The 22,285-nt window shown below is 36.5% G+C and overlaps 3 protein-coding genes across 7 annotated transcripts; 1 reads left to right on the top strand and 2 right to left on the bottom strand.

The window, feature by feature from the left end:
• Positions 1–985: 985 nt before the first annotated feature.
• LOC140675107 (myosin light chain kinase A) lies at positions 986–7,230 on the bottom strand. Of its 5 annotated transcripts, none has more exons than XR_012048321.1 (11): positions 7,008–7,230; positions 6,397–6,456; positions 6,088–6,246; positions 5,727–5,999; positions 5,388–5,638; positions 5,105–5,308; positions 4,857–5,030; positions 4,609–4,773; positions 4,312–4,520; positions 2,169–3,076; positions 986–2,086 (listed from the first exon to the last, which is right to left on the bottom strand). XR_012048321.1 is itself a non-coding variant. In XM_072909176.1 (11 exons), the coding sequence occupies exons 3-10, from the start codon at positions 6,233–6,235 to the stop codon at positions 2,734–2,736; spliced, it is 1,767 nt and encodes a 588-aa protein (XP_072765277.1). In that variant the 5' UTR covers positions 6,236–6,246; positions 6,397–6,456; positions 7,008–7,230; the 3' UTR covers positions 986–2,299; positions 2,724–2,733. The 5 variants fall into 5 exon arrangements, 4 of the variants coding, with proteins under 4 accessions (XP_072765277.1, XP_072765278.1, XP_072765276.1 ...); XM_072909176.1 differs by having other exon boundaries at positions 986–2,299; positions 2,724–3,076; XM_072909177.1 differs by having other exon boundaries at positions 986–2,293; positions 2,724–3,076.
• Positions 1,311–2,144, top strand: LOC140675311 (uncharacterized). The gene is made up of 2 exons (XM_072909674.1): positions 1,311–1,481; positions 1,890–2,144. Exons 1-2 carry the CDS (start codon positions 1,311–1,313, stop codon positions 2,142–2,144), a joined length of 426 nt encoding a protein of 141 aa, XP_072765775.1.
• Positions 7,231–7,704: 474 nt separating the features above from the next.
• On the bottom strand, positions 7,705–22,010 carry Lis-1 (LisH and WD40 domain-containing Lis-1). The gene is made up of 7 exons (XM_072910061.1): positions 21,852–22,010; positions 17,503–17,648; positions 12,305–12,458; positions 11,949–12,155; positions 11,452–11,862; positions 10,552–10,900; positions 7,705–10,432 (listed from the first exon to the last, which is right to left on the bottom strand). Exons 2-7 carry the CDS (start codon positions 17,538–17,540, stop codon positions 10,359–10,361), a joined length of 1,233 nt encoding a protein of 410 aa, XP_072766162.1. The 5' UTR covers positions 17,541–17,648; positions 21,852–22,010; the 3' UTR covers positions 7,705–10,358.
• Positions 22,011–22,285: the final 275 nt, after the last annotated feature.

The following is a 22,285-nucleotide window of genomic DNA, read 5'->3' as shown; positions in this document are numbered from 1 at the left end:
CAGCTGTCAAGAAAGCTGTTTGTTCCGAGATTTGACAAATATTATCTGTCAAACAGCTCTATCTTCGCCTAAATGATTATGTTTAATAATCGTATTAAAACTTATTTAAATACATTTATTTATGTAAATAGCTTTTATTACTAAATTTATTAATAAATATTTTATAAAACCATAATGCATTTGTATTTGTAAAAATTTGAGATTTCTTTAAAGTTTGCCCGTGAAAAATCTTGTAGCTTTTGTGGCATATCTTATTTTACCCAGGTAGCACTGTTCGTTTTATAAACGTTTATTAAACGAACATGTGCTACTTGGGTAGTTATTAAATTGTTATATGATTATGTTAGTTAATAATTTTTAACAAATATATTATTGCGTTGCGGGGGATATCGTTATGATGTTCGATGATGAAATTATTTCAAGATTACTTGGCGGTCATGGGGTCACGCGCGTCATTCTTATCGTAAGGTTGTTGTAACTTGTTTGTATTACAACTGCAGTTTCCTCAAGGACACAATCTAAATTCTGCCGTTAAATTAAAAACAGTCTTGAAAATCGACAACTAATTAAATTGTAAACATTTTTAACGCGCGATAAACAAATTACAAATTAAAAACTTATTTTACAAAATAATAAATGATAAAAATGCTCATAAAAAAAAATGTATCAAAATTGATAAAAATATGAAACATTTTTTTCATTATTAAAAATATTGAGTTTTTCCTAAAAAAAATTCTAAATAAATCAATTTCGATTTAAACTTTATCGAAAATAAAAAATTTATTTTGCAAATAATAAATGATACAAATGCTGATAAAAAATGTATCAAAATTGATAAAAATATGAAGAATCTTTTTTATTATTAAAAATATTGAGCTTTTCTTAAAAAATAAATTTCGATTTAAACTTTATCAAAAATAAAAATTTTTTGCAAATAATAAATGATAAAAATGCTCATAAAAATGTATCAAAATTGATAAAAATATGAAATAAGTATCTTTTTTATTATCAAAACCATTGAGCTTTTCCTAAAAAATCCTAAATAAATAAATTACAAATTAAACTTTATCGAAAATACAGTATAAAAAAAATCTATCGCGTTGATGACATAGAAATTCGTCCTGAACATGAAGTTTATCCGGTCGATGATATTTTGTTCGCATGAAATTCGCATTTCTTCAGGATATTAGTCCCCGTGACGAGACGTAATGATTAAAATTGCACGACGTGATATCACGAATAAGATATCACCCTCGAGATAATATCGTGGAGGCGACAACGGCGACAGATCTTTTTGACAAGGGTGGGTCATGTTCGTGAATCACGGCGGATTCACAGGCCGGCTTTGGTTCGCACGTCGATTTCGATTTAGATCGAGGTTGTCGTCGACATCGGCTAGTAAGGATCCAAAGACGTCCGAGGTAGAAGCAGCTATAGCGGCCGACATCGCGGGTGTCGCAGAATGCAAAACGCATCGAAAAGTTAGTCCTACGTTTCAACGCATATAGAATAAAATATAAACTATATTAAAAATCCTCCCCCAAGGCTATAGCCTTTACAGGAAAATATAAAAATTCTTTCGTACAAAAATATTTTCGAGAATAAAACGATGCGCCATGTATTTTATATTCCTAAAGAATGAAACCTTCTACTAAATGTCAGTTTCATTGACATCAAATTATGGTCTCGTTTTGGCCAAATTTTCTGTCTAACAAGATTTAATTAAGACTATATATATATATATATATAACTTGATCACATATTAATCAGGTTGTAAAACTTTTAAATGTACATTACGGTATAAATGAGGATCTTGACAAGTCTCTTGACAAATCTTTATCGAAAAAGAGACATATATGCAAGCTTAGAGATGATCTGTTCTTTCGCAGGAGGAAAAGCTTGCACCAAGGCTACAAACTGTCCGCGTGTACCGATGGAATCCAGAAACGCCGCAAGTAAAGCCGTACATGCAGCAGTTCAGCGTGGATCTGAACAAATGTGGTACAATGGTGCTGGATGTGCTGGGATTGATCAAGGCACAGCATGACCCGACGTTGTCCTATCGGAGGTCCTGCCGCGAGGGTATCTGCGGATGTTGCGCGATGAACATAGACGGTGTCAATACCTTGGCTTGCATAACGTAACAATTGTCGTTATACAACTTTTACCAATATATATTCGAGCAGACACTATAATAGAAATTTTGAGGATTTTTTGGATTTGTAGTTTCTCTCGAAAATCCTGTCTTCAATTTGGGATCCGCGAAAGCTTGAAATTTTAGAACTGCGGATATCTGAAACTTATTAAATAATAAATATTTTATTAAAAAAAACTTATTAAATAATAAATATTTTACGTCAATATTTTATGTATTATATATATAGGGTGTTTCGAAAGGTAAGGTCAACCAAGTAGGAGGTGAAAAAGGACATTGAGCAGAACAAATAACATTGATGAACTTTTTTTGTTTTGGCTATGGTTCAGTAGATACAGTTTTGTAGGGTGACACATTACGTAATAGTATTAATATGACCCTGAATGGCGTCACCAAGGTGTCACCTTGAATTTTTGAAAACAAAAAAGTTCATTAACATTATTTATTCCGCTCAGTGTCCTCTTTCACCTACTTGGTTGAGCTTACTTTTTGAAATACCCTGTATATTCACACGCAACTTATTATCAAGTCTTCTCTTTTCTGAGATAAATAACACATTGGAAACTACCTGCGAATCATTAGAAAAATGAAAGAATCTCCGAAACCGCTGGTGATCTACCCTCTGCCACATGCGTACGTAATTCGAGACTTGGTGCCGGACTTGGAACAGTTCCTGGAACAATTTCGGCAAATCGATCCGTTTTTAAAGCGGCCGGGCGAGGACAGCTTCCTCGGTATGCGACAGATCTTGCAGAGTCCGAGGGATAGGCGCAAGCTCGACGGCTTGTACGAATGCATAATGTGCGCCTGCTGCACGTATTCGTGTCCCCCTTACTGGTGGCTCGGCGACAAATACCTGGGACCTGCCGTTTTATTGCAGGTAACGTAGAAATATAAATGTAAACTCGAGGCAATTTTTCTCTACAACAAGAAACACTGATAGACGTATATGTTTGCAGGCATACAGATGGGTGATAGATTCACGAGATCTGGCACATAAAGAGAGGCTGGCGAAGCTACGAGATTTTTACTCGGTTTATCGATGCAAGACGATCTTCAATTGCACCAAGACTTGCCCAAAGGTGACCAAACATCACGATCTTTCTTACAGAGATTACAGAGTTCCTAGTTTCTCCAAGAGAAAAGAAGTTAAAATATTAATTGTACACATTGATATCTTTTTTATATCTAACAGGGCCTAAATCCGGGAAAAGCGATAGCCCAGTTGAAACGTTTACTAGCAGGACTCATGAAGAAAGAGAAACCAGACCTCGAGACAAAGCTTCCAAATCCTTGTCATGGCGAAGAGCAATATCCCTGCAGAAAGGAATAAAAAAAGAACAAAAAAAAAGAATTAGAGAAATTTGCTCCATTTTATTGTATAGAGTGCTATCCATTATTTTGAATAAAGTCTCATATTTTATAACGCGATAATAAAGTGTATTGTTACTATACGAAAAGTAATTCAAATCTGCAGTGAAATTATATTTCAGAATAAACTTACATTTAATTAAACCTATACTTTTCATAGTGCTAAATTCGTATACAAATTGTATTTTTTTTTTTATTACTCTAAAGATTTTAATTTTCTAAATAAAAATTTTATTTAATAGGTAAATCAGTACTTATATGTATATAATCCTGGTCAAAACAATCTTCACAGTTTATGTTATATATCTATTTTATACACAGGGTACTCTGTGTTATAAGTTAAATCACAAATCTGATTGTACTCGTCAATTTGAAATACGTGAAATAAAAAAATATAAATATATCGCGAAAAATATGTGTCTTTTAAACTATTTAGTTATTTCATTATCTTATATTTCTCTTTCATTAAACTCTTTCATGATTTTCATATTAAAGTTAATCACAGTTGTATTTAATAGTAGTGGTAACACAACTAAATGGAATGAAAGCCCTTAGACATTTACTTTGTATCCTATGAGATCATTACGGTATATAAACGATTTGAACAGAAACAGTCCTATTTAATAAGTAGGTATAATATCAATGCCTATCATATAATCATAATCTTGTAGACGTCAAATCTCATAAAAAAGATATTGAGCATACTGTTTTTGTACTTCTTTTCTCAGTGAAAAACCAATGTGTTTGACATATTCTTATCGTAAACTTTCAAAATGTTCTCTCACAATATAAGCCTTGCACGTTTTATCATGATTTCTGTATCAGTCTCATGACTTCTCGAGATGTTCATGGGTGGCGCATTCTCATCAGTCTCTACGTTTGACATCAGCATGTCTACTTCCTCTCGCATTTTCGGATCTCTTAACCAAGGATGTAACAAGATTTTTGGCACCGTTATACGTTTTATCGGATCCACTGTCATCATACGTTTGATCTGGAAAGTAACACGATAATTGAATATCTTCAATTATAATAATTCAATTAAATTAATTGCAATTAATGTAATTGTCATTATTACATACCAGCTCTATAGCATAAACTGATACATTGCCAAAGCGCGATGCTGGAAATTCATACTTTCCACGTCTTATCTGTTGCTCTAAAGAGATATGTTTGTTTTGAGCGTTAAAGGGAACCAGGCCACTTAAACAAGCATACAGTATCACTCCCAAACTCCAAACATCAACCTGAGAGAATTTAGATAAAGATGACACTTCATAATTTGTCATAATTATTCTTCAATAATAATAAAGGAAATGTAAATACATACTTGGTTTGTATAAGAGCCACGTCCTAGGCTTGCCAAAATTTCAGGAGCAACGTACATAGGAGTTCCACAAAATGTTTTCATCATAGTCTTGGCGTTTACTAACTTTGACAAACCAAAATCTGATACTTTGACCAAAGGTCTGTCGAAATCGTTTTTCAGTAGTATATTCTCTGGCTATATGAATTTGTCGATTATACAATAAGACTATATCAATAAAATATTAAAAAAAACAATGTTTTAAACAATACCTTCAAGTCTCTGTGTGTGATGCCCTGCATGTGAAGATAATGAACAGCGAGTACAACTTGATAGAATATCAGTTTTGTGCACGGTTCGGATAATTTACCTTTACGTCTTATTTTATCAAACAGTTCTCCGCCTTCCATCAATTCAAGTACGATATACATCATTGTTGGTGTATCATGGATATCTTCCATTTGGATGATAAAAGGCTAAAACAGAAATCTTTCTTTTTCTATCAATATCTAAATTATAAAGATATAAAATAAACATGTCACGAATATAACTTACATGCTTCAACTTTTTTAATATTTCAACTTCGTTCCTGATATTAATAGGATTATTATATGGAGTTGTATTATTACTTGAATCGCTCATCTCGATAATTTTGACGGCAAATTGTTTGGAACCATCCTTTGTAAATAGCAGTCTTACTTCACCATAGGCACCAGCTCCTAATTTACGTCCAAGTGCATATTTCTGCTTTAATTGCAATGGCAATTCACAATTATTGTCAGATATAGTGTTTATAAACATATAAACTGTAAAGAAATGTGAAAGATTGTAATTTCTGTTACATCTGTACGTATGATGATTTTTACAATAAATTCTGTTACAAAGTGTAGTTACTTGAAAAGTTTTTCCTAGCTATAGCTATTTCAGAATTATTTGTGATAATGACACGATTTCCACGACCAACTAAGACCTGGTCGACAAATGTTCCATTGCAGCTTATATCTTCAAGATATATCACAAATTCATTGCTGTTGCTAAAATGTTCTCTGATTATGCGAAAGTGTACTTTGCTGATTACGTTCAGCCACTTCTCTTGGATTTCATTCTTGGTAAGAACAATATCGCAGGATTTGGCTCGTCCTACAGTGTAAGAGTCTCTTATCATTTCTGTGAAATAAAAGACATAATATTTTTCTCAATGCTAATGCAGATAGATGTATAATTTCTGTGTATAAAGAAGATATACAATTCTTACCTAGACTTTTCAGAGATATTTTTCTGGGACAAAGTCTTCCCCAGACAACTAATGTTGGCTCTTGGCTCAACAAATCTTGCGATTGTGTTAAAGAATCTGCATTTTGAGTGTCGGGCAGACTGCAGGGGATCTGCTCTTGCGACGTCATTTCTGCTTTGCCTAGATTTTCGTTGTAAGGAAAAAAGCAAAGGATTTATTACTCAAGAGTCAGAACGCAAAGATAATTTTAGCAAAAATGCGCAGATGTAAATAAATGAAGAAAGTTTAAGTATGTGAGATGATAAAAATGTTGTTTGTGAAAGAACTTACTCAGAAATTAGTTGTTTCAGTTTCGATAAATTATGACGAGATATTCTTTGCCAAATGCACCTGTGACACAACAGACGATGTAGATGTTTTTTTCTTTTTTCACGCAACACATGTGCAGTATTGGGGAATTGAAAGACAAATTCGCGCATATATATTGTTGCAATAAAGGATGCCAATCATTGCGAAGAAAAGAAATAGAAGCCAAACTTAATATATAGCATTAAAGTGCTCTTAATCTTGATAATTTACATGTCTCAAAAATATCAAGCATCTTAGCACGTGTATGTTAAAGTCTGACACTTGTTCAATGACACACGATTAACGTACGTGCGTTAAATTAAGCATATTATATTTTATGAAAAAATAAATGCCGCTCTTTATTTCAACATTTCTAAAAAAAATATATACATATCTAAAAGTATTTTAGAAAAATCGATAAAAATAGCATCCAATGATATCATACGAATAAAGGCTTTGTTGTTTTGCACAAGAGCGGCAACTCCATTTTTCAATAATTTCTAACTATGAATTTTTGTCTATTTTTTTTTACAACCTCTTTCGAATTCGATGTACATTAACGTTAACTTATTGTTTTAATTAACGACACTTACCCAGCCACTAATTGCTCTTATTTGTCAACTTTTAGCATCCGTCAAGACTCCCGCGTGTTCCCTCGTTCATAACTGCGTCGCATATTATTCTCGCATTTATATATTTCTTATGTTACATAGAAACTTTGTAACTGAACTTCTTACACTTTTTGCTTTTCTTTTCTTTTCCTCCAACTTTTAAATATGTATATCTATCTCATTTTATTCTGTTCCAGTTTATGTAGACAAAACATTTCCGCCGCAAATTTACATTAGTAAATAAACAGCCGATATTATCAACTGTAGATAATCATGTAATCTTTATTATCGACAGTTATCGAATGAATATATAGAAATAATATGTATATTTTATTATTTTTCTTTCATACTGTATTTTTTTAATTAATTAAAATCGGATTAGATTCAACATAATTTTTAAATATATTTTAATTTAACACAATCTAATAATAATTTTAATTGATTAAGAGGAGAGGGAGACTGCAATATGCAATCATATATTTAAAAAAAAAAAAAAAAAAAAAAAAAAAAAAAAATGAATTTTTTTATCCTTGAAATTATTCAAATTAAATATGAAATCAAATATATATTTACCACATCTTGTTTCAATCATTGTTAGAATCTTGGTAAATGATATTCTTCAAGGAGCTACTTGTAGCTAACTATTATAGGAACTCAATAAATTAATCTGCCAATCGTGTATATCACAAATGACGAAGGGTACTTTATTGTAAATCTACTTGTTGGTATCATCATCTCCCAAGCAAATAGAAAGCAAGTCACAGAAGCTATCGTGAATCTTATGAAAGGCGCGATAGCTATACATAACTTTTTTAAATTACATCATCCCTACGTATAAATATACGCACAATAGATGTTTGGTATGCGTTTACCTTACAATTACACAGTACTACATTGCTCTAATTCTTGTCCTATTGTACTATATAAAATACTGTCATGCGTGTAGATTAATGCGTATTGCAGAGGAAAATCCTTAAGTCTACCGTTGGATGAAAGCTACAGAAATTCTAAGTCGAAAATTAAATTAACAGAAATATTATGTATTCAATTAATACAAGAAATCTGTAAAAAGAAAAAAAAAAAAAAGAAATATCGGTTCTAAGAACCAGAGGTGATGATATGTAGCATATAACGATCTCACACAACTTATAGTGACAACTCTGTTTATTGTTCATCAAAATAATTTAGTACCACATTAATTGAGGAGGTATCTCTTCTCAGGGGTTTGTATTTTTCTTATATTCGGTTCTGGAGGCTGAACATGGGAGAAACAGCAGGAAAAGATAGCAGACAATAATTAAATGTTTGAAAAATCAACCTTAATTAAGCAATTATGCATCGATTAATGACTTTGCACCTTTCATATTCTTGTGTGATTATTTTCCTTTTTATCGAATGTCTCAAAATTGAACGCTTCATCATATGTGTGTGTATATGCGTGTGTATGCGTGTGTGATCGATCAATTGTTAACTTTGTATCTCTCTGAAGTTTATTCTCTTATTTTCCTTCTACTGTCTAAATTATGTCTGCGCGCTACGACTAATAGTAGTTAAAACTAAAAGATACAACTAGTACCAATACACACCTCTTTCTTGGGATCCACGCAATGAACTATATGCTGCCAAACTTTTATATGCATTGAATCTTTTCCCATCTCTTCTCTCATCTGTTTTACTTGAACATTTTTCAATTTCAATTGTTGCACTCTCAAGATTCGGCTGTGCGTCTATTATTATGTAACATTATTGATAATACACAGTGAATTTGGACGTCAAGTACACGAGTCGATTTTTCATTGTCACTATTCTTCGTCTCGATTATTCTTCTTAAGTCTCATTAGATAAGAATCATTCGATTCTCTACAAATGTGTGTTTTATTTGAGAAAATAAATAAATATTAAACACATGCATATATATATATATATGTGTGTTTGCAAAGCCTTCGATCAATTTGATATTTTTTTGGCTATGAGATTCGATTATATGTAAATGTATTAATATATTGTGTGTAATATAATGGAATTCACATTGTAGGGACACGCATTTTGGCGAAGAAAAATCCGATCTATACAGATAGACATGTAACAATATATATTTATTTATCCGGTTGAGAGACAGAGTTTTGGCATACTATTTTTTTTTCTTTTTTTGTTAATCTATACCATTGTCATCTTACTTGCGTATATATTGTTTGCGACGTTACACGTTACGTGTCCCGTAAAATAAATTTTTTTATCAATGTGGCAGACGTGTGGTATATAACAACTCAATATCTATCCAAATACACGCGCGAATCGATATTAGATGAGACATTTGACGCTCGGTACTTTGCATGATACAAAGCAATACGCGTCTATACATGCGTGTAATATGTTTATATATTTGTGTGTATATATATATTTATATATATTTATTATATGAATAAAGAAGGAGCGGAGCATCTTTTTCGTTCTTTATTCTTTCTAAGAGAACTCTCGAGGAGAGCGCGCGAATATAAATGACAACGAACTTAAGTTACCGTCGTGTACGTGGTTTGCGCGAAGGTGGACGCCACAGCCGAAATTTTCGCCACCGTCGATAGAGAACTGAAGAGATTCGACGCGATTTCTCTTACGCAAGATCATAATCGAGGAGGACGATCTTCTTTCTCTCTTTCTCTCTCTCTCTCTCTCTCGTGTATGTATGTATGTGTGATCAGCTGGTAATACTTTAACAGATATATGTATTGCATAAGCAGGATTGCGAAGAGAGGAGTAAGAGAAAATGAAAGAAGGAGTTATACTCGTCATCGACATCAAATTTCGCGCCGCGTAAGGACACGTATTATGTACAAAATAATGCCTACCACAATTGCACAACTGTCTAAAGGAATATAACTCTTGTAATTGTATATGGCATTAATATTCCCCCTCCCTCCCCCCCCCCGGTCTCCCTCTTTCCCTCTCTCCTTCCAATCCGCGTCTGTAGATAATCCGTAATGCGAACTCGTGGGAGCGTCCTCTCGATCATTTGACCCTTACGATCGCCTCTCGATTCACTCTCCTCGAATAGTGCAGTTCATTGCCGTAAAACGATGTATTGTAATATAATTACTAATTATACTTTATTATAAATTAATTAAAGAGTTCTTAATCATACGTGGTTTATGTGTGGTTTATGTATAATAATAATAATAATATTAATATTAATAGCATATGTACGATAGCTTTTGTAGCAGCTTACTCTTTCGGCCGATTCCATTAAAGTGGACGCGCGTTCGTCTTTTCTCTCATTTTTCATATTTCCATTCTCTTCCGTTCGCGATGTCTAACGGAAAATCTAAAATTCGGTGACTAGCGGCACTCCCAGATCTTCACCGTTTGATCGACGCTCCCGGTGACCACGTAAGGATGATTCTTGTGGAAATCTACAAGTATAAACGAGTAGTATATATCGGGAATTAACTCTTTCATCTATCTATATATCTATAATAGTAATAAGAAATTTGTTTGATTTATGAACAAAGCGCGAGGAGAAAATACGAACCGACAGAAGTGCAGAAGTGAACGTGCGCTTCGAGGGTCTTCATCACTCGTTTATTGCGCGTATCCCAGACTCGCAGCGTTTTATCGTCGGACGCGCTGACGATAAACTTGCCGCCAGGATGGAAGACGATGCATCGCACCCAGTTATCGTGTCCGATGAGGGTGAAGAGGCACACCCCGGCAGCGACGTCCCACACGCGAATCGTCTTATCCCGAGAGCCAGACGCGAGGAAAGGTCCCTCGTGCGCGCCCTTGTTGTCCGCTCCGGCCGCCGCGTTGATCGACGCTCTCGCGCTCTCCGGCGCCCATGCGATACACTCGACTACATGTTCGTGTTCTCTGAACTCGACCTGATATTAAACGATTTTATTAAAAATATTGGAGCACGCATTTGGTATTTTTTTTTTTTTTTTTTTTTGTAAAGTTTGGAGCCGGTAAGAAATTTATTACAGTTTGCGTGTCTGCGTACTTCTTAGAGAGATAGATTTATCCGTCAGTTATCTATCAGGCAAATGTCAATATCTGTTGTTCTATCTATTGGCAGAATTTACCTACGAGTTAAATTGCTCTTACCAAGAGATAACTTTACTCGCTACTCCACCAGGTAACTGACAGGTAAAATGGTTGCCGCTGAATCGTTGAATATTTAAACACGACAGATGTACTTGATAGGTAACTGACGGGTAAATCTATCTATCAAGAAGTTGGAATAACCGGGTCATAATGTGTTATATGATTATATATGTTTACGTTGTATCGCTGAAGATAGTTCAAAAATGGGCCAAAAGGTTCAAATAAATGCGTTTTTTATTTAAAAAAACTCGAGTTTTGATTTGCGCCCTTACATCCTACGTTGGTGCTTAAATGATCTAGGACAAGAATGCATATCTCATTGAATTACCTTTGTCTCTTTCGTCGCCACGTGCCACACTCGTACAGTCTGATCGTTTGAGCAGCTGGCGATGAGCTCGCCACATGGACTAACTCGCGCCATTCTCACCCACTCTCTATGCCCGGTGAGCGTTTTCACGCAGTAGCCCGTTGCCACCTCCCAGATCTTAATGGTCTTATCCCTAGAGGCGCTCACTACAAAGTCACCCTGTGGCACAAACGCGACCGAGTTGACGTTATGATCGTGGCCGTGCATGGTCTTGACGCAGGCGAACGACTGGTGGAAATCCCACAGCTTGATAGTCATGTCCGCGCTACAAGAGGCGAGCAGTTTGCCCGAGGCGTCGAACGCAATGTCCTGTACACTGTCGGTGTGGCCTTTTAGCGTTCTTTCAAAATCGCCGCTTTCAAAGTCCCATACCTTTCGAGGAAGAGAATGGATAGATAAGCGTAAAAACAAGATACGTTCACGTTGAGATAGACGCGGTAAACAAATTGTCATCTCACCTTAATGGTGGCATCTTCGCTGGCCGATACTACGAGACTAAAAACAGGATGGAAAATAACTCTATTGATGGGGGCTCTGTGTCCGGTCAGACTGAATTTTTCCGGCGGCCTCGGTATCCATTCGGACGGCGATCTCTTACCACGTGTCGGTGCGCCTTCTATGAACTCTTTTTCAGCCTCAGAGAGTTTAGATTCCAATTCCATCACCTATAATTTTATTATACGTCATTCAAAAGGCTACTCTGTTAAATGCGATAAATAAATCTTTTTCTTGCGAGTCAGCAACATAGAGTCAAAAGTCAATAGAAAGAGAGAATATTTCTCAACTTTCTTAAATGAAAGACACTTTATTATACCTTCTTTTGTAATCGTATAACCGAGGTCCACTTCTTCTCCAAAAGGCCGCCATACTTCCTTTCCACTTCTCCTGGCATATCAGCTTCCTTTTTAAATGCTTCCAGTGCATCTTGATAGCCATTAGTGCTAAGATAGTCCGCAATCGCCTTATTTCTGAAATATCATTAATTTGTATTTATAGGCATTTAAGCCAAGTTGAAAAATTTACCAGTAACTGTTTTTTTAGCCGAATAAATAATTAAAATGCCAATAATTAAAAGAAAAAAATCAAATGGTAAATTTTATCGTTTGCGTCGCTTTTATTCATACACTCTTTCTCGCCAGGAATCGCTATATGAGTAGAATTAAGAGAGGGAGAGAGAGGGACATAGCGCGATAGCTTTAATCTCCAATTGTTCTGCGTTGGCGTCGGCCTGTTTATGACGCGATAAAGATAAAACGCCGGATAAAACCTGCGATCCGATACAATAGAAGATGGGGGAAGAGACCGTAAGGCAGGTGTTGGATACGTGGGAAAGAGATTGAAAGTCGGGCAAACTTGTATGCCAGGGTGAAAGGCCTCGAGTCGGTCATTCGTCTCTATTCACCTGACTTTTCTTCACGTGACGGCAAATTATCGTTCGCGAAGCCTCGCAATCTTTGTTTTGCGTCTAACACGTGACGCGTAGAGGCGACTCGTTCTAAACGTATATAATCGAAAGAAAAAGGGGGAAAAAAAACAAACTTGCCTTAACGAGAAACGTTGCAGCAATCGTTGAACCACCACGTGTCGATGTGCTAAACTGGTTTATGACATTCGTTTTAATGAATGAAAGAATATCCGTCATTCTGACTCTACGGTTTGATTCAAAAACTACTTGACAGCAGTATAAAAGTAATATTAAATATTACAATAAAATACGCAAATAATAAAAATTACTGATATATCTTTATACCCGTGTGTGAAATTAAATATGATATAAGTTTCTTTTAACATATATATGTAACATTTTTGACAGACGATAGAAAAGTTTTTATAACAATGTGTCATGTCAAAAAAATACTTGGAAGCATGTAAAAATAAACTAATACGATTATCTGTTACCTGATACTAGGCTAAATTAGGAATTGGCTTTTCTTCGCGCGATCGATAATGAGCTAACATAGAATCAAGTAATAACAAGTTCATATAGTTTAGCCGAAGATTAGAAGCTCTAAAAAATATGGAGAAACCATATTTTATATAATAATATAAAAAGCGATGCATGTATCAATAATAATTCATACTCTTTGGGAGGGAAAAAATCCGTGACTTATCAACTTGGTAGACTTATACATATACTTGTCAGTGTAAACTCAGAACGCAAAGTCATGCACTGTATTGTCACAATTTGCGTAGTTAATTGTACATAATTCGTGGAAAATTAAGAAAGGGATCGCACAGGTGGATAATGACAGAGGTAGAATTCATAAGAAGTTTATAGAGCGCGGTGTGAGAAACTTTATATCACAAACACGCACAATATGCTGGCAGCGGACGCTGTGCGTTACAGGTAGGAAAAGAATGATCGAGGTAGAGGCAGGTAGGTAGCTTTCATTACGAGGGTGGAGGGCGGAGGGCGAGCCTGCTTCGCCTCTATACTTCAACTCTCGCAAATTCCTTGCGAGAATAAAATGAAGGAGATCTCGATTCAAGTTTCTTTCTGAACGAAAAAACGAAGATAGAGCTCGGATATTCGTCTGCGCGATTCTATCTGTGCGAAAGTCACGGCATTCAAAATTCGTTGTCGATACAAGCGATGATCGATAGGAGCGAGGGAGAGCGAGGGAGAGCGAGGTTTAATTTATTCGCAGCCGCAGATGGAATTTGCTTTGTTGAAACGCTGAGAACATATCTTGGATTGTGGTAGGCTTAAGATATATTTACTCACGATTGATTTGCAAATGATGACGGAACTGAGAATATTTTCTTTCGCTCGTAAATCGAGGGCATGTATAAACGCGAGGAGGCATTCGGTCTAGTAATGTCTCATCCAAGAGTTTTCCGGAAAATTCATCAAAATGTCTTGTAATAAATATCCGCAGCATTTCAAATGCTGGTGACAAATAAAACGTTTCTGCAGAATTGAACTCGTGTCAGGTAATATTTTTCGAATACATATAAATATCCGCAACAATTAACTAAACTTTCTGGTCACCTCTTTCTCCTCTTTATATACTATGTGACAATGTTTCGAGAGACGTTCTCGTAAATAAAGATCGGGAGGCGAAACAGAAGCTTAGTTGTTTCTTTCTTTGCTCCCTCTTTTGCTTTGCGACATAAATAGATCAAATTTTAAAATGTCCTTGCTCTCCTTAATTAAGATGATTCACAGAGAAATTAATGGGGAGTACAAGACGAAAGATAATTTCTGATTTTTTGCACATTGATATCAGTGTAAAACTGTAATTCACTTAAGTTTCACGAATAAACATATTGAATTGATTACAAAGCAAACCTTTTATTAAATATCTAATCAGATCTAATTTCAGTATGAATTGGGTTGACAACAAAGTCATTGCCATTTTTTATGCAACTTCATGATTCCATTCTCAAAAAGCTTTTGATCTTTTTCCGCGGAAAACCGATCGAAGTAGCGTTTGAAGGCTTTATCAAAATCGAATTTTTTTTCCATTCAAGGCGTTTTGTAAAAATCGAAACAAACAGTAATCTGGTGACGCTAGGTCTGGTGAATTTGGTGGATGTAACGACACATGCCATTCGAGTTTCAACAATTTTTGACGAGTGACCAAAGTACAATAAATGCCCAGCAAAATTTCTTATTTTAGCTTTTTGAGATTTTATAACAATCTCTCAGCACTTTTCTAAAAATACGAAAGTAATACTTTTACATTATTAGCGCAATATTGCGTAGATCACAACTATATCTTTACAACTATATCTGTAATTTAAGAAAATAATAATAAAACTTTGGAGAAAATTGCAAAGCTGGAGGGTCTAAAGAGAATCTCGCGAAGACATTTAAAGGTTGAAAGGTCAATTTATATTACGGAATAATATACATGAGACATTAACTATCCGCATGACATGAAGAACCCACAGACAAGCATTTGCCTGTTATAAACACTAATTGTCTCTCTATTATTCACCCCCGTGTCATTTTACGGGAAGCCCGAAAGTGAGAGACGTACATCCTCTAGAGAACAGTCGTCGAGGACGTTCTAATCCAAGGTGGAAAACAACATGGACGACCCGACACCTGTGCTGATCGATGAGAGGTCTCTCCCTCTTAGCCAGCTGGCGGGGGAGCTAGTTCCTCTCTCTTTCTCTCCCTCGTTCTCTTTCTCGTTTCACTCCAAAGGCTCCACCGTCGCCGATTCGTCCTATCGATCGCGCAATATGCGCGTGCTCTCTCGACGGACACCCTCACCACCGACCATCATCCCCGAACATGCCCGTCCCGACAGGATCGACGAGAGATTTTGCGTCATAGAAATTAACTGGTATAGATCGGAGGATGAGATCGATGCACGACGCGTCACCGCGGGGTTGCATTATACGTGGGGCGCTTGCACGAGAACGACGAAAATGGTCGCTTGAATAATCCAAGAGCACGATTCAAACACTCGTTCGCAATTCAATTCCGATACTTTCCAATCACGAGAGAAAAAACTTTATCGAGGAATTCTCATAATTTCCAGAATATATTTCGTTAGAAATATATAGTATTTGTATATAGTTTTCATTAGAGATCCCGTATAATAAGAGTTGTGACAATCAGATCTGTCTTTTGATTGGTCTGACATTTATGTTCCATTCGGTACCTTTTCGGAAAAAGAAAGAGACAGATAGCTATAAAAAGATAACGTATTAATATTTACTTATTACGTGAAAAATATTTATATAATATTACATGGAAAAAATATATTAAAAAATGGAACATAAATTCAACATTAAAAAAAATAAGAAATAATTATTACACGATATGTGAGAAAGAAAACAAATATTATCTTTTTTTCATTCGCCATTTTTGTTCCGGATTGTCGCAAATCTTATTGTAGAATCTCTAGTTTTCATATAAATATGTCAAATAATATTTATCGTAAATACTTTTGAAACATGCGTTCTTCGATTTAGAGACGAGGAAGGCGAGATTCGGTCGCCTCAATATTCCGTGGAACATTGAGGACGAGAAGAGAAATGGCTAGAGCGTCGTGCAAAAACGCGCGTTGCGTCAAGAGATAAGGACGAATTAGGGACATGGCGAGATAATGACAGCGATTGGCGTTCGATTCTCTCGCACGACAGCACTCGGACAGGAAACACAGTCACACACGCGCGGAGCGAGTGCCGAAGAACTCTCGCGGATCGTTATTCCCTCGCTGGTTTGAGTGACTCATGACGTACACGTTGGGTTTTCTCTCCTCCGTGAAATCGAAGACTGGAGTCATGGGAAAATTCAAGAGCGTCTCCCACGCGGTTTATGCGCCCACGATTATGCAAAATAGAACGAACTAATTGCACAGTTAGCTCATTAAGATCCAATGCCAGTTTAATGATGCCAAGGTAGCTAGAAAGATTATCGCATAGCAATGTAATGACATTCCTAGCGTGCACTTCATCTGTCGATAAACATTTACGAAATATTTAATTAACAAAACAATGAATCTGATAACTTTAAACCGAGTACTCGGGGAAGGATTTTCAACACAGTTATTAAAAGGAGAAAACAAATTGTTAATCAAAAGTACTCTAAAATACATAATGAAATGAATAAAATAATAAATAAATAAAATAAAATAAATATTGAGATCTCAGAAATTCTTTATGCATCCAGGAATGCATATGCAAAGAGTTGCATAAAATATATTAAAAAAAAAAAAAAAAAAAAAAAAAAAATCAGGTTGAAAACGCTGTGAGAGAACTTTAGCGTAGGTGGATAAATAGATATGTACGTAGGTGGTACGAGATACACGAGGGGGAAGCCTTGCGTATTTCCTCGATTGATCCGTTCCCGGCACTGCAGCACGCGTTCGCGTGTACCACCTTCGTGGGTCGGAAGAAAAAGAGTACGACGTAGAACGTTTCTCTCGAGGAGAGTAGGTCTGAATAGGGAGAAACCTGTGGGGCGTGCGCCGCAAACGTCGAGATGGGAATAATAACGCGAATCGAAGGGGCATCGATGAAGTTTTTCTTTTTTTGTTTCAGGAGACTTACAGCTCCTCCCTCTGACGTTGAGACAGCACCATTTTCATGATCCTCGTGTGTGACTCGGCTGGATACCTCGATGGTGATTCCGCGGAGCCGCGAGTAGGTCTTCCAGTCACCTCTCAACGACCTCAGTACCGCGTCATCGGCATCGCCTATAACAAAAATGATATCACCCTTAGACAAGTACAAAGTATATATAAACTTTACATATATATATATATATATATATATATATATATCTGTAGCTTTAACTCGTCCTTGCACATGTGCATAGCGTTAAAAACTAAGCGAGGTATTAACGTTTGAATTGCGATCGATTTCATGATCCACTTTAAAAAAGAAATCTACACCTTTTGTATAATATTTCTTTCGTTATTTGTACGAAATAACTTCATTAAAAAAAAAAAAAAAAAAAATTGCTTTTTTTCATCCGCTATCATATTTGATTGCTGCTGGGTTTTTGACATGGCGTAGACATTGCGTTAGTCCTACATATATTTTTCCCATCGCGGGAAAGGAAACTTTATTTCCGCGTATACAATACGCGCCTGAAATCAATGTGTCGCGTGGTTTATTTTACTTTCCATCGTCGCGCGCGGGAGAAATCAGCGTGGATGGAATGAGTGTCGCTTGCACGAAAGCGGTCGCTTAGGCGGCACGATTTTTGCCGGATCGATAACAATTTTTCACGTTGCATCAAGGGTGCACGAAAGGGAAAGGGAAGACCTGAAGGAGAAAAGTGAAGCACGCAATCACGATGTTGACGCGACGATAATATATAACGAACGGTCTTGAGAGCATGGTCGCCCGGTATATCAACAATCTCGAATTTAACGATGCAAAACGACACATCTGCGTTCACAGTATATCGATTGTCGAGCGTTATCTACTGTAAAAGTATATAAAAAGAAATTAAATAGGATTTTTTTTTTTGCCGAGAAACAATCGACAGAGTCATGTAACGCGACTGTCACGAATATTTGAAAGAAAAAACTCTGGTTTTTCTTCTGATTTTCTGTCAAAAAAATATATTACATATTTTCGACTCTATACTTTTTTTTTGTATCATATTATTCGAGACGACGACAACTGAAATAATCAAACGCAATATTAAATAAAAACGCAATAATAAATTTTTCATACTTTGACGATAAATTTTAATTTCTTCTCGATATTATATTAATTATACTAAAATTATTATATTAAAAAATATTAGAAATTTTATATAAATTATAATTAAATAATTAAAATTATACGAATTAAATTAAAAATAGTAATAATTTTTTTGCGTTTCAATGACATTTTAATTTTCTCCAATAACAAAAAATATGATAAATTAATAGAACAACAAGACAGATCTGGATTGCAAATGTGAATTGAGCTTTGAATAAGGAAACAATCTGGAGGAAGGACCTTGAAGGGCTGTAAAGGCGCGCGTCGGCGCAGGGCGTCGCGACGCTTCCACCGCGTGGAATGGTTATCCGTCGTGCGATGCGCCGTGATCGATAAACCGGCAGCACGCCCACCCTCCGGCGGCGGCGGCGGCGGTCGCGTATATTTTCGCCTTGCGGTGCATTTAAATATTCATAAGAGGCCTCTTTCTACCTTACGGCAACATTGCCGTAACGTTAAGGAGCGTGTTATGTTATCGAGATTGAATAGCGCGGAGATACGTGCCGTTACAGATACGGAGAAACGTGTCGAGCTCCCTGAATAATACTTCGATATATGTGCAATAATAATAACAATAATAAATAATATCTACATTTTAAGTACATTCCATTATATAGCGTTTAAATTTGAATACTATTGATATTTATTGTATATTCGGTATACACACGATTTTAATAAATTAAATACAATACAAGTGTATATATATATATATATATATATATATATATATATTATATATAATATACTACTTTTTGGAAAATATTTTTCTTAGAAAAAAATGTTATAAATATTAGAGAAGAAAAGATATAAAAATAGAATAAAAAATTTTCGATAATATAATGTATGCATTTTTCACTGATGTATACGAATGTGAGTAATGGTATTAATCATTCAAGATTAGGATGTACTTTGTTTGAAAAACTGGATCGTGGATTGCACGCGATGCAGTTGCGACGTCGATGAAAGTAACCGCATATAAATGGGAAATACGCATAATTTACAGTGTCCTTGTTGCGAATACGTCACGATAATATGCAGGAATTCCTTTCGGGTTGAAAGAGCTTTGCCCTTATCGGTCAAAGGTCCTTCTGGGCAAAAAAAAAAAAAAAAGTGATTTTCACGAAAACATTGTTATTTTTTTTTCATAAGTAAACTGTAATACAAAATTTTATAAATAAATCGCGCACAAATAATTTTTAGAAAATTATTCATTTATGTAAAGATTTTTATATATGTAAAAAAAAATTAATAATTTTTCCCAATTTCTCACGTACGTTGAATTTGCAATAATTCATCTCGGAGAATAATTGATTACAATAATTCGATTCAGAAATAAACTTGTATGATTTATCTCTAGTTTTCGTACTTTTATGCATAAATAGTTTGTTTACATATACGGCAAAAAGATGTAGTAAAAAATAAGTTGCAGCTCAAACGCGTGACGCAATTGTAAATTTTGATCATCGAGCTAACGAACTTTCTATATCTTTCTATATATGTTGCTCGATCTCACGATCGCTGGGGTTCGCACTGTTGTGGGATCACCGAACCAGGTGAGTGACTGTCGACTTTCTTGACCTCGCGAGAGACGCGCACTTGGATTTGTCCTACGCGCCGTTGCTTTCCTCGACTAATCTACTTACACGCGATAACAAATAAAAATGTTATCCATAAATGGAGATCAACATTCGATCGATTAAGACTGCTCTTGACGTAGGGAAAGCGGTTTATCTTGAAATCATACACTCTAATCGATCCTTAGACTTTCACGATAGAGTGTCCCGTCTAACGGAAACCGGTTACAGGAACTGTCATCGCGTGACACACCGATGGAACCATGTACACCTCGTATCAAGGTTCATATCTTGATGTTTAGAGTTTAGAGCCTCGATTGCAACAGCAATAATGAATTCCATCGTTTAAACAAGACAGATGAAATTCATTAAGGGTTGAAGTTTTTATTAATTCGACGTCACCGAACTGAAATTTTATCGTATCGTGTTAATTACTCTCAAAATTAATTAACGCGCGTAAAATGATTGACTCACAATCAGTGTGAAATCAGAGTTCCGAATTTCTTATTTGTGAATTAATTACAGCCACGCGTTGATGCATGATTCATTTATTCAGAAATAGCGAATCGATCGTGCAATTAGAAGCACGACTGACTTTCGTGGCAATGCAATTTTACGATATAAAAAAAGATGAAGCTAATGCGGAAGTAAAAGCCAAGATTTATACAAAATTACTTTTGTCCAAAATTGTGAATCTGTCGCAAGACACTTAAACTATAACTAAGGAAAGAAAACAATAAACGGGGTGAGTCGTAGAAAAGCATTGGACGGCGACGACCGGAGGCATCGACCATCCTGCGGGGTTGAAACGATTTCGATTGAGCTGCAGTAAGCCTTTAGGGTCATAAAGTTACTCGGAGAAATTGACATGATATATATATTCTGAGAAACCACTATTCTTATATAGTTGCGTTAATATATTATATTGAGATATATATATACAAAGATATAGAAAAAAGGAAACTCAAAGACTCTCCGAGGCTCTATTAATTTTGAAGGATACGATATCAGTGATTGATATTGCAACCTCGATCGACAGGTAGAAATAGAGAGAGAGAGAAAGAGAGAGAGAGAGAGCAAGAAAGAAAGAAAGGAGTTCGCGCGATGACAGCTGATCGCGCATTATCAGAGTCGTCTGTCAAAGGTGCTCGCGCATCGTCTGTTTAAAATGGATAAGATAAGGACGCGCTGCGTCTTTCTCTCGGGGATCTCTCTCTCTCGAAGGGCCGCGAGACGGCAAGGGCGCGCACTTCGTCGCGGGGAAAAAATCAATTCGCATTGGGTGACGTGCGTCGCCGACGTTCGCGCCCCGGGATATCGCGACGACCACGACGACCACGACGTTCGGCAACTACCGCGACGTCGGAGCGTGACGTCAGCGTCGCACGCGGACGGACCACCGTATCGCGACTCTCGTCGAGATGGAGCGAACGCGCGCCGCGATATGCCCCGTAATCGCGTTTGTTGTAGATCGCGCGCGGCCATTTTGCCAGAACCCGTCACCCAGTCGGACCGCTTTTCGGCCGCCGCGAAACGCTTCTCGGAGGAAGATTCCTGATGGTCTTTCTGCCGCTCGCCCCGCGTCGACGGTATCTCGAGGATACTCACTTCTGTTTCACAGAGCAGCAGCAACGAAGGGGGATGGACGGCGAGGCCTGAGGCGACGACGAGACCAAGTTTATCCGCGTGAAAACCGGGCAACCGCGACTATCGATGAACACCTCGGAATCACTTCTGAGATCGGACTGGGCCCCGCGAGGTGGCGTCTGCGCATTCTCGCGTCGGCGCGTCATCCCCGACCGTCGCCGCGACCGCGACTGTCTCTGCGCCCTCTGTCATAGTTAGTTTCTGACGTCGCGCATAGATGGCGCAGTTGACCATTTATCTGCCGTACCACGAGGATCCTCATTTTTTACATTTTTACCGATCGATAATTGATATATTTCGTGAGAGAAAGCGTGCGGGCTGAAAATTCTGTTCAGCAGATATTTTGTACAAATAATACACGATACTTTGACTATATGTGAGTCTGTCAAAGATAC

The sequence above is a fragment of the Anoplolepis gracilipes genome, chromosome 17 (assembly GCF_047496725.1).
Source record: "Anoplolepis gracilipes chromosome 17, ASM4749672v1, whole genome shotgun sequence".
Lineage (NCBI taxonomy): Eukaryota > Metazoa > Arthropoda > Insecta > Hymenoptera > Formicidae > Anoplolepis > Anoplolepis gracilipes.
The sequence above is the reverse complement of the archived record's forward strand: the minus strand, read 5'-3'. Positions and strand labels throughout refer to the sequence as shown.

What these genes read in the sequence shown, in the direction of transcription:
- LOC140675311 (XM_072909674.1), top strand. Translation starts at nt 1,311, where the DNA reads ATGTTCGTGAATCACGGCGGATTCACAGGCCGGCTTTGGTTCGCACGT. An exon ending in AATGCAAAACGCATCGAAAA is followed by an intron (nt 1,482 to 1,889) that starts GTTAGTCCTACG and finishes GTTCTTTCGCAG; the next exon opens with GAGGAAAAGCTTGCACCAAG.
- Lis-1 (XM_072910061.1), bottom strand. Translation starts at nt 17,540, where the DNA reads ATGAAAATGGTGCTGTCTCAACGTCAGAGGGAGGAGCT. An exon ending in CAACGTCAGAGGGAGGAGCT is followed by an intron (nt 12,459 to 17,502) that starts GTAAGTCTCCTG and finishes ATGATATTTCAG; the next exon opens with AAATAAGGCGATTGCGGACT. An exon ending in TGGCGACGAAAGAGACAAAG is followed by an intron (nt 10,901 to 11,451) that starts GTAATTCAATGA and finishes GTTTAATATCAG; the next exon opens with GTCGAGTTCAGAGAACACGA.
- LOC140675107 (XM_072909175.1), bottom strand. Translation starts at nt 6,235, where the DNA reads ATGACGTCGCAAGAGCAGATCCCCTGCAGTCTGCCCGACACTCAAAAT. An exon ending in TCACACACAGAGACTTGAAG is followed by an intron (nt 5,031 to 5,104) that starts GTATTGTTTAAA and finishes AAATTCATATAG; the next exon opens with CCAGAGAATATACTACTGAA. An exon ending in CAGTTTATGCTATAGAGCTG is followed by an intron (nt 4,521 to 4,608) that starts GTATGTAATAAT and finishes GTTACTTTCCAG; the next exon opens with ATCAAACGTATGATGACAGT.